This window comes from Calonectris borealis, chromosome 1 (genome assembly GCF_964195595.1).
Source record: "Calonectris borealis chromosome 1, bCalBor7.hap1.2, whole genome shotgun sequence".
NCBI classification, from domain to species: domain Eukaryota; kingdom Metazoa; phylum Chordata; class Aves; order Procellariiformes; family Procellariidae; genus Calonectris; species Calonectris borealis.
Window position 1 is genome coordinate 49,866,567 of NC_134312.1, and position 12,805 is coordinate 49,879,371.

Consider the following 12,805-nt stretch of genomic DNA (forward strand, 5'->3'; position numbering starts at 1 on the left):
TTTACTAGTATGTTTTGATGTCTTTTGATGGCTAATCTAGTGAGCTGAAGAAAATACAATGCAGTACTAAAACAAATCGATTAAGAACTTCTGAAACAGTGAAAGATAAACAAGGCCTACTTAACAAATACAAGCGTTATTTCATTGCTGAGGTATATGCAGCTTCTGTTAACATCCATGATTTATACCCAAGAATTTGGGTATAAATACAACCCTTCCATTTGAAAGCTGTGAAGAACAAGACATTCACATATAACTAACATTATCAGTTTTATTTGGGATTTTTTTCCTGATTTTGGTTATTCTGAGGATACTTTTATACATTACCCCTCCTCACACAACCATCCTAACCAGTTTTTCCTGAACAGAAAATTCTATGACTCAATACAGTGAAAGCACAGCCCAGCTTAATAAAAATATGCATATCATCACCTCTTTCTTGTTAGTCTTATAGACTGCACTTATTAGATTTCTGCCTGATGATAACCTCATCTTTGCAGAGATATAAGTTTTTTTTTTGGTAAGTGTAACTTGGTATGGAAGGGGAGCAATGTGAAGCATCATACTCTAAATCCTGCAGTTAGGGATCATGGACCATATTCGTTCTGCCTACTGTGTAGGTGCCCAATCTAGTTCTCCAAGAATTGTGATATCTAGACTCAGGGTAATTCTAAGCAAATTAGCTCTCTATACAGTCAGGGAAGAAAGGCCCCCATGAAAGCTCTGTAATAGGTGGTCTCCATATGCCTCTGAAATTTTGCATTACTGCTAACTCTCTTATCGATTAACCAACCATGACATAAAAAGGGAGAAGAAAGTCCCATTACTATCAGAACAGCAACGCAGCTAATGGAAAGGATTTCAGATATGATACATATCAGAATGAATCTTATCATTCCTTCTGCTTGTTATCTACTTACAGTGCTGCATGTTTGTGCAGTGCATTAGGTAGAATGGGCTGTATAAATATAGATATATCTACTTACATTTATTACTAGAGAATAGCTATAGAGCATCTTTGTTCACTAACTCCATTATGCTATTTTCAGAAAGAGAAGACAACAGTTGCTGTTAAACCACAAATTTTTATATTGCAAATACTATAGTTAACATTCAGTGCATTTTAATACACTTTTAATATTTTCAGAATTACACTTTAGTCTGTTTCTTGGAGGAAAATGGACTCCTCTTGCAGATCATTCTGAGCAAAGCAAGCAGTGTGTTCACTGTTTCACTCAGTACATGTAAAGCTGAGCGTATCTGGTTTTAATTTTGTATGCTAGCTAGCAATAACACATTTGCAAGAGGAGGTAGAAAAGGTCACTCACAGTTCAGCAGAGTATTTCCCTAACAATAAGCCTCTCCCAAAATAAATATATTGGTCAGTGGGAGCCATGGCCCCAACTCTTTTATTTGAGCCTGAGCTATAAGAACTGCCATGAGAACACATGGGGTACACACAGGGTGTGGTTTCCTGAGTCATCATTGCCAGAAGTGTTATACAGATGTAGATTCTGCCCATAGTGTAATACAGCTACCTGCACAATATTAGGACATGGGAAACAATCCAGTTATTATGAGGGGTACAGCTTGAATTATGCAGATAAGTCTCTTTCATTTTTTTATCATAATAACTGAATAACTGAATGTGCTATTGCTAATTACATTTTTTTTCCCCTTAATTTTACCATGGATTTCTTTTCCATAGATCTCTAAGTCAACGTTCAATGAGTTTAGACTCATCTTATCAGCACTTGAAATTTTTATCCTGCATCCTGCTTTGTATTGCTTGGTCATTTATTTCAGCTAAAATTCTGCCTTACATTTTTTTTCTTTTTTATTTGATTTGTTTTAACTTTGTTGCCTTTTAGATAGAAAATGTTTGGGCTATGATTATCACAGCTGATGATCTGATGTAAATATTTCTTGCTGGAAATAGATAGGTATACATTCAGCTAGGCACTGCAGTTTAAATATTCTCTGAGTAGTTGGTGTTAAGAGGATTGTTACAGCTCTTCAGAGTAGAACGATAGTCCCGACCAAAACCAGAAATTGTCTAGGTATTTAGGATTAATCTGTTCTGCTTTGCCAATGCTTTCTCCTGAATATGATCGTGTTATCTTGGGGAAATGCACAGAACTTTTATTCAAACATTCAGAAAGTCTCTCACTTAGAAATGATAGTATCTATCAAAGGAATGTTTAAAATACTGATTTCACAGTAGGAACATATGTATGGTGGTATAAGGTGGGAAGGTATCACAACCCTGTAGTTTCCATCTTTTTTGTACCAGAATATCATTTCCCACCTACATCCTGCTCTGCCAGTCTCTGCTCCCCGTATTTTAAACCTGCATTTTTCCACACTGTTGTGCAGCTGTAAAGAAGAAAAAATAAACCCACACATCAGAATTTGCAAGAGAAGTTTTACTGTCTCCCAGAGCAACAGCAAATGATGAGGATAACACACAAGCATAGCACCTGGCAAGCCATACCCCTGGGTTCCTTTCCCACTTCACAATAACTCTATTATATGCAAGACAAAGAACTAAGTTATTAGCCTTGGAGCAATGCTGTTTACTTTCCTCAGAATGTGCCCCGTATGGTTTACATGTAACAAAAGTTAAAACAAAACAAAATAAAATAAAATTAAAAACTCAGGGGAATTTAAAGGTCAGTGAAAACAGGAACTAGAGGAGAAAAACCTAGGGAAAACATCTGCAGGCAGTGCTATTAAGGAAGGGATGTTAGGCAAAAACATGCCACATGGACTAGCTATCCTGAATAAAGCCCAGATGGCATGACGGGGCATTATATTCATCTTGTTAAAGGACATATACAAATTTTGTAGAGGGCAAGAAGTACTCAGAGGGAAAAATAATGGTCAATGTGAAAGTGCTGGGTCCCTTAGCCACAGATAGTACTTGTGATGCTGCTAGTATGAAATGATTCGGCAGAATTCAGCCTAGAACAGAGCCACAGGAATTGATACTTTTCTTCAAAAATCTATCTTCTTCCACCCTTCCATTTTTAGCAGAGGGAAAAAGATATTTCTTTTAAAATAAATGTACTCCCCCTGGAAAAAAAAAAAAGAGTTGAAGCATATCACCAATTCGCAATACAGAAGGCTGAACACACGAATGTACAGCTTTCAGCATGACCTGGTATGGGTGCGAAGGTATTTAGCCATAGGTAAGAAAAGAGGTAAGAAAGAAAGAGAAAATAAAGAGGCACAAATACATCAAGTATTAAAGACATCACTTAGTCAGTCTTAGAGGCTTCACAGCAATTTCCTATAGATAAGAGAAAAATTAGCTTCCATCCTCATTTTCCTGAGATAAAGCCTTTTTCCCTTGTCATATATAGCATGTAAACATTGCACGGTAAACATTGACTCTGTTACAATATTTCTCTGTGGTAATATCTACAGACCAGCTTACCATGACCAGCAGTTTAAGCGGTGCTCAGAGAGGAAAAAAATCCAAGCTTTGCTCCAAATATGGCTTACTTTTTACTGAAACACCTCTGGTATTAGCGTAGTCAGAAAAAAAAAAAAAATCAGCGTATGACAGGAATAGATGTTGGCTCCATTGAAGTCAGTGGGAATCTGGCCATTTAGCTCCCTCTGGCCTGGTTTTTACCTCAAGTATTTATTCCCAAAACAAAAAGGAGGATTCACAATTCAGGAAAATTTTGGAACACTTGTTGGCAGGCTTTTGTCAAAATACACCCTGACAAACTGCAGAGGGAGTGTGTGGCAATCATGTAGGAACTGGCATAGGGTTGTTCTTGGGGTTACCAAAACTTAAAATTTTTGCCCTGTCTAGGGGTGAGGAGCAGAGGATTGTATTTTTTGGTGTAATTTCATTATGTGGGAATCTCAGGCGATTGTTCTGAGGGGTTTTCATCCCTACTTCTGTTCTTCTTAGTTTAGAATAGTTTGAAGCGAGAGCCTTGCCAAAATCAGAAGTGAACTGTAAAATGATCAGCAAATTATTATCAGTCATAATACATGGTGATACATCTGTTTTGCCAGCTGGGGATGGTACTCTTACCTAACATCAAATCTTTAATGATGCATGCGTCCTTCAGGGTTTAAACTGAAAAGTCAATCCACTGACCCGATGGAATTTCTTTAATTTCCTGGGTTATGTATTACATTATTACCTGGTTTTTATTACAGCTCTGCTAGGAACAGTAATGCCTTAAGAATTGTAAGCTCAGGAGTCAGGCATCCAAATAAAAATAATAATAAATTTTGTCCTTCTTGTTTGCCTTATGTTTTTAGTTGTTAAGTCATACTCATAACCTGGACATATAGTCAAGCTTTTCTACCAAATTATTAGCAGTGGATGCACACTTAAGGAAAAACAAAAACAACAACGAATACAAAAAAGTATAAAACAGAACTTGACTTTCTTCTCTAATTGTGTTATACCAGAATTCTACAAAATAAGTATTTGTTTTAAAATTCATTTAAAAAACCATAATCATTGGTAAACTTGAAGGAACCAAGAGCCCCTGAATCCAAGGAGGTCTCTGAACAGAATTCCAGATGTTATGTCTCCTGAAGAGCCCATGATCTACAGTTAAGGCAGAAAAGGATAAAGGTATAAAAAACCATGATAGTGCAATTATTCTTTATTTGTTGTTACTTAAATTCTTTGGTAGGGTTTGATAGTAACCCTACCAAACTTAGGATCAAGCGGACACAGCTAAGAAAGGCAAGAAAAAAGGGATGACATAGAAACAACGGGGAAGAGATGAATGAACTGGGAGGGAAGGAGGTGGCAAGGCATTGAAGCAACAGCCTGTCAGTATAAGTGAAAGAAGACTGTGGAAAGCAGTTTGGTCACATCCACAGAACCTTGTTGAATAACCTCGCAAAGCCAAGGAGCCTGTTGCAAATCTAGTTGCATGGTGTTTGAGCTCTCACTGATAAGTCCTGTGTAACATGACTTGCACAGATGACCAGGGAGCAGCTGGCTCTACATTTTCCTGCTCCAACAAAAAAACTAATCTTAATGCTCTGGAGTTCTAGAGAATCTTTCAACCCTGTCCTTGTCTACTGAGGCAAGCATTTTGGTCATTCATTTTATCACAATTTACTTGTGTATTTTATTGTTGTATTCTATAAAATTTCCTTTTTTCATTGTACGCTGACTCTCTCCAGAATTTTAAGGACCTCAAAGTATTTTCTTCTGTTGTTTTCCTCATGTGAAAAGATATTTACCCTCTGCACATTAAAAATGTTTTGCATGCATGTGGCGTGTTGCACACTTGTTTCAGTGGAAAATCTCACTGTGTGTTAAGCACAATGCAAAGAAGATTCTGAGGAAATCACAACTCTCTAAGGGAGTGCTGCATTTTAGAAAGATTTTTTTTTTCTCTTCTCAGAATATTTGTTAGAAATCTACAGCTGCACCAAGTGGAAAAAAAAAATTTAAAAAAGGTATCTCTCAGTCCTATTAAGAATGTCTGCCATTGATGATACTAGGAATTGAGTTCAGAGGTAGAAAATGGACAGACATATCTGTCTTTGGTTTTTTACAGTATGCCAGTTACCGATTCTTCATTCTGTGATTTGCAGAGCATTATGTTTACTTAACTTCTCTTTTAATTATGCCTGGGAAAAGGGAACTGAAGCTGTAATGAGTCTTCAGAAGACTGTGTTCTTTCATTAATATTTTTTGACCTCTTAGGAGCTTTTCTGTATACCTGGAAGATGTTCTTAGACTTTTCTTCAGTTAATCTTGGCCCTTGTCCTTCCATAGGGAGCCTTCTTTTGATTAAAAAAAAAAAAGGAGTGCCTGAAATTTTTCTAATGCAATACATTATTTTTCCACTTGATATTACTACAAAGAGTGTTTCAGTTTATTTGCCCATACATTTGGTGTTGATAATCCCTTAGTGTGGATATGGTCACAACCTTAATTCCCAAGTTTGTCTTTTATCTCTTTTGTGCAGGTTTTTTCTTTCCGTATAAATACAATTGGTTTGAGCACTGTTGCATGCACAACTATGGCTTTGCATAGTTCTCCCAGCTTAAATTAAGCAATATTCCATTTGATTTCAGGCCAATAGCGCATTCATTTTCTTTTGCTGTACTAACACTGTGCCATTGAAAAATTCCTGTTGGAAAAGCATGCAGTCACTATTCTGTTGCTTGTGCTATTCTTATAGCGATCTAATAGTAGTTTTCTTTTACCTCTTTTTCCAAGTGCCAGGCATTATGCCGGTTTGCTTTGGCTTTGCCACACAGCATGCAACTCCATGTGTTGTTTTTGTAGACTCCTCCTTCACTCTGCATGAGGGCTTACTCATGTAGTATTTTGGATTCTTTACTGTGTCCATGGGGTCAAAGTACTGTACTCTATCCAGAAGTGTCTATCTGCCTGGAAAATTCTGACAGTTTCATAGAAGATTTTTTTCCTGGCTTTTCCAATAGAGCCTCTCTGATTGTTTTGCCACAGGTCTAAATCATAAGCAAGTTTTTTACGTAATATCAGACAGTTTTCTGAAACCGCAAAACTCAGTCCTCGGCCCTAAAAAAAACCTGTCTTCAATTTTTTCCCTTTTCTCCCAAGTCCTCTGGTAAAAAATATATTTTATCTTTCATTTTTAAATAGTATGAAGTCTCACTGGATTTTTATAGTACAACATTTATAGTTTAGCCACTTTTTCCTGGATAAATTTAAAAATATAAAAATATCAAGTGCACCAAATCTGTTGACTCTGGTGTTTTCTGGCAGGCCTCTATTATTTGCAGATAAATATTCCCTTAGTTGCATCCTTTTCTAATTACTTGCCATATTTCCACAACTGTAAATTTTAACTGCTCTTTTACCTACTCAGGAAAATTTTCCAATACAAAGAATATTTTTGTAGGTACTAATTTCTCTTTCATTTCTATTTCCGTGTATTGTGCACTCAGAGCATAAGCAGTTAAATTTGTGCTGAAAGAGAAGCCACAGGTAAGTTACAGGTAGATCCTTTCTTTCCTCCTTACTTCATCTGGTTTTTAGTACAAGTTGAACTTTAGGTTCAACCCAACTTGTTCATGAAAATCTCTTCTAAAACTATTACGCCTATGGTTGGTGATGTCTATAGGAATTAGGAAAGAATTGAAAAGGAATATTCAAAGAAATAAACTTAATAGACTATTCTTTTTTTTCAAGATCCATGAAAATTGGGATTTAAGGAATTGTTCCCTTAAGTGATCACTTCATGCGAGAGGTTAACTGCAGTTGCTGATAATTTTAGATTTTGGAACAATAACACTGATAAATTATGTAAATCTTCCTGTTTTAGTAGAGTATAAGAAGGTTTAGTAAAGTCTAAGAAGTCTAGAAATTTTTGAACATCACACTGTCAAGTGTAACGCTAACATAAGCCATGTTTATCAGGGAATATGATTAAAAAGCATATACATGATATATATATATACACACACATACATATATCACACACACACATATATCTCCTTAAAACACAAGTGACAACGGAGCTCTGTCAATAGCAAAGCTTTTGAGTTATATTTATCTAAAAACAATATTCCCCTTTCACTATGACTCTGAAGAATATTTAGTTGCAAGGTGGGGAATGGGAATCATTCCCAGATATTACACAAGAAGAAGAATGATGCCTGCTGAGAGTAAAGATGGTGCCTAGTTACATAAATGTACCGCATGACTAAATTATTATTTTGGGGAGGAGATGAGAGGATCGTTTTTTGTTCTTCAGTAAAGCCAGGAAAACTGCACTGTTTTGAAAGTTATTTGTTAAACTTATGTTACGGTTGTCACTCTTCTGTATGATTACCAAGCATGTATTTGGTACTTTTGGGAGTAAGACAAACAAATAATCCCTTCCCTGAAGAGTTACCTATTTAATTCACTATTAAATTATATCTGCTGTAATAAAAGAAAGAAAAAAAAATCCATAGAGTTAACCTCAATAGATTACATAGTTCACAACAGCTTAACTCACAGCAGGATGTATAACAGAGACCCGATCTGAGTGCCAAGTAGGCAGAAGTCACTGGGGGCAGTGCTTTTCATCTGCAATATCATCATCTGACTCATTTCATGCAGTGTCATGAAGAAGGAAAAGATTAATTTCACTGACAAGACTTTTCTCGTTTTCAGCACCTTGCAGATGATCTTCATTGAAAACACAGGACTTCTCTCCAAGGCGGAAGAAAACCAAAACAAGTCGGCAGGAGTTAGGGTGTCAAATCTGTTCAGTAGCCAAGAAGAGGAATTGAAAAATAATTCTGGGGCACAAATCATCTCATTCTAAAACCAAGTCAGATGAAATGTGATGTAGAAGCGCCTACCTCTCTTTGTTGACTATAGAGGTTATCTATGTAACTACCTCAAGTATAGACACCTATGCTAAAATTAGATGACATGAACCTCATCATGATTTACCCATGCAGCTCCCTCTGTTATGGACAGACTGACATTTTGCCTATTCCTAGAAATTTTTAAAAACTTTTCTTCTTGATTTAAGAGCGAATTTGGAAGTAATTAAGGAGATAAATATTTATAGGATTTTTTTTTTTTCAAGTATGAGTGGCTGAATGCAGATTCTTGTTTGAAACAGTGCTTGTTTGGGTAATGGCATTGGTATCATGAATGGATAAAAAGTGTGAGTTGGCTTCTTGGTTGTGAATGAAAACAATAGAATAGAAAGAGGCTATGAAGAGCCAGGAAAGCAAAGCCAAGTAGTTTATACCGATTATAATCAAAAAAGATCAAATGGAATAATACACAGAATAAATTGAGTTGGTGAAAGGCTAGAAAAATAATATTTTCAGAAATATGCCTGAGCTGGGGTATTACTTTCAAAGGCAGAGATGTAACAGCCTTTTTCTGATCTGGAAGGAAAGAGATATTTCAACAAAATTGAGGCAAGACTATGAGGTATGAATTTTAAGATGTTGATTAAAAGTATAAAAATAAGGGAGGAGGACCTCAGACAGAGAAACAAAAATTTAGAAACAGAGGAAGGTAGTTGTCTGATGGAAACTTGGAAAAGAAGAGGTGAACCAGAAAAAAAGGGCAGTCACAGAAACCAGGGAAGGAAAATATTTCAGCAAAGAGGAAAACAGACAGCAGTGTTGGAAGTGACTGGCAGGTAAAGGAGGATGAGGATGGAGTTTTGCTAGGAGAAGGTTATTGCAAAAACACAATTTCATTGTAGTGCAGGGGGCAGAAGATTGATTTGAAAAGATACTTGAACTAAAATTAGTACAGAAAAACTGCTGACAAACATGGTATATACAAATCTCTGTGAGCTCAGAGGTGGGAGGGGAAGGAATACAGTAATAAGTGAGTGAGGTGGCAGGGTTGAGATGGATCTGCTTTTTAAATAGAAATAACCAAGTCACTGTGCCAAAGGGACTGAAAACATAAATAAATAGGTGAGAGAAGTTATGATGGAGATCACGAGACTGAATGGACAGGAGACAGGTATGAAGAGCTGAAAAGAGATGAGAAACTTCTGTGGTATAAGAAGAGAGTTTGCAGGAGAGGAATGGGATAGGAAATAAATAGGCTGGGCTGGTGGAGGAAGATCACAGAGTATTTCATCAGTTTTCCTTAAAAACCTGAGTACCAGGCCAAAACCACATTTTCTCCCCATTTTTTTTTTTTTTGGCAAATGCTAGTTCATTTATACACTTACATGAAGATTCTTCAAGTTCTTGAAATCTCCATCTTTAATTTCAGTGATTTTGTTGTTCTGTAAGTCCAGCAGAGTTGTGTCGGGAGGAAGGTCTTTTGGCACTTTTTCCAGACCTAGGGGCAGTGAAAAGAATAAACAATTGACTTTGAAAGAAACTTTAAATAGGGGTCAGTACTTTTCCTAGCAGCATTTACCTTTCAGTAAACACCATTTCTAGAACTCATTTCCTGAAGAAGCTTATGAAGACTTATCTGAAAGTATTTCTGTCTCCAGCCAGTCAAAGGGAGTTTTATTTTCCTATGTCAAATCAAAATTTATTTATTCACATTTCCATTACGCCCTTTTTTGAGTCATAGCTTAAAACAAAGGATTGAGTTTAGGAAAATTATTTCTAACACTTTTAATTCCGCTGAATTGTGTGAATAAATATTGCTTTCAGAAAGAGGTATGGTATTTATTAATGTCACTGTGTGTTAGCTTTTGTGGACAGAGAACATTTCCTGCTATTTAAAAGGTAGTAGGCTTCTTTGAAAGAAGTACGATAGTTAATTATAATCATTTCCAGAAAAAATACTGTTTGTTTGACAGTAACTGAACATCTTGCAGTAAAGTCCACCTTAAAAAAAACCCAATCCATCTCCCCCTTTTTCTTTCATCTGAAACTATGTCCAAGTTTTCTGGAGAACAAATCTCTTGGTTTCACTACAACTGCCAAAAGAACATCAGACAGTTTAAATTAAAGACTCTCTTTGGGACTATTTTCTGAATAGCTGATATGTAAGTCCGATGAAGTCATGGAAATGAAATTATTTAGTGTTAAATAACACTTGCTTTACCCAGCTTTCCTTTCATACTGTGACTTGGAATAGAGCAAAACTTTTATAGTCATTCTGATTTACCACAAAATTAAAATGTTCTTTCCTAACTAGTCTTTTTTTTTTTTTTTTAACAGAATGTGAAATGCTAAATGAATGGTTGGTAGGAAAAATTTATAGACACTAATAAAGTCTCTATATGGGCATCTAACAGAAGTGGACTTCTTTGGATAGAACAGTCTTTTTAGCAGCAAGGTTTTTAAAAAATATTTCTGAAGCTATATTTGAATTCTCCTGGGAAAGATCTCTCTGCAAGTATCGCCAGCGTCTTCCCAGTATGATGGTGGACTGCATGATATTGTTCTCAGATGAAAGTTATATACCTATATATATATCTTTTTAAACCTATATATTTTAATCTGAAGCATGGCATTGCAAACACAGTGAGATATGCTTGCCCAGAGATAAGATATGCTTTGCCCACAAAGATTGCGGAGTCTTCATCCTTGGAGATATTAAAAAGTTGACTGGACACAGCCCTGAGCAACCTGATCTAGCTGACTTTGCTTAGGCAGGGGAGTGGACTAGACAATATCAAGAGGTGACCCCCGAACTCAACAATTCTGTGATTCTGTGATGTTTAATGTTCATCACAAATGTAGGCATTTTCACACCTGGAATGTAGGTTTCTCTGTCAAAATCCAATGTGAAACCCCCTCTCTTTTAGTCCTTTTTAGAAAAAAAAAAATATATATATGTAGAGTAAAAAAAATCGTTAGCTCTTATTTGGAAGAATTATGGCAAACCATGAAAAGAAGTATATGTTTGGTACTATATTTAATCCTTTTAACCTACATACAGAGCACTATTCTATAGTTACTACTATAAAAATTTACCATAAACTCTAGAGAGGCCACAGTGATGTGTACTTGCAGATTACTACAATTAGTGACGTGCTAAGAATTCATTATAGATTTGGCCATATTCTTAAAAATATCTGCATGCAGATGAGGCCTCCAATTCGTCTTTGGGTGCCTGGTCTGAATCTTCCAAAGTGTTGAGCATCTCACAGATCCCACTGGTGTCTATCTGTTACTGCTGCTCAGTGTTTAGCAAATTCTGGAAACAAGATTGCTTTTTTAATTATCTATATATGGGTGCAGGAGACCTATACTTTTGAAAAGTGTTTGCTTCTTCTAATCTTACTTTTGAATTGATAATATTAGTCTGTATAGAACATATTCTGTTGTCTAACCATTACAAAAGTTTGGTTTCTGAATTTAAAAAACATCCTAGCCACTTTTTCAAATTTATTTTCCCACCCATGAGTTCTCTAACATTAGCTAAAAAAAAAAATAAAATATTTGGATCTGATATTTATTAAAACTGAGTTTTAATCACACCAGCATCCAAAAGTTTCAAAAAGCACAATCATCCAGCCTGGGATGAATTAATAAAAGCTTCTACCATACATAAAACGACAAGAGCCAAAGTTCACATCTCATCATCCTGTTTACCTTGCTGATAGTCAGTACATGAATATATGATACAGAATTCTTCATACTACTAAAATAACCTTTCCTCATTCAGGCGTGGACTTCATTTTTACTGAAGGCAGTTGCAAAACCCTCATTACTTTCAGAAGTGTAGGACTAGAGTTCCAAATATATAAAAATGTGATACCGTATAATTTGCATGTTGGTTGTCTTTGGACAGTTTCTGTCCTCAGCGGACAGGAATGATGTCAGCAGTTAAAAATTCTTTCCCAAAAAGCACTACTTTTTCAAGATCATAATTTTGTTATAAGAAGTTCTTACAGTCTAGCAACTTTTATAGCATTTTTCACATATAAATATAAAAAAAAGGTTTAATTATTTGTGTTCAAAGTAACATTACTATGTTCTGGTTGTCAGTACATTTATATTAGTAGACTGGTATCTGTAAATAAGTGTTTATGGCAGAAACTTGGGCACATGAAAGCTACACAGCTGTCCTTTATGTGATGCCCTTGGAACATACTTTGTAAGAACTTGGATTGCCACTGAAGGGATAATTTGCCAGAGACTAAACTTCAAACTAAATTTCCACTGTACATTTCAAGCTTCACATGTCAGCTTCTTAAAGATCCCTGAAGTATTATCCCTGAATAAGGTAGAACCGATAATTTCTCAGAGCAATGAAGTTAAACTTTAGGTGTTTCATATTATAACGATAAGACAAATTTAATAATCAGATATCCATTTGTGAAAAGTGATTTTTAAAAGCTTCCTATCTTGTACTAGAAACTAGAAGGATGTACAA

At 35.8% G+C, this 12,805-nt stretch overlaps 1 protein-coding gene across 1 annotated transcript in view; it reads right to left on the minus strand.

The window, feature by feature from the left end:
• The window catches only part of DCN (decorin), a 40,015-nt gene that overhangs the window by 9,209 nt on the left and 18,001 nt on the right, over positions 1-12,805 (minus strand). Inside the window, exon 3 of the mRNA XM_075150998.1 lies at positions 9,690-9,802. Within this exon, the coding sequence (XP_075007099.1) occupies positions 9,690-9,802 (113 nt within the window). The remainder of the gene's footprint in view (positions 1-9,689; positions 9,803-12,805) is intronic.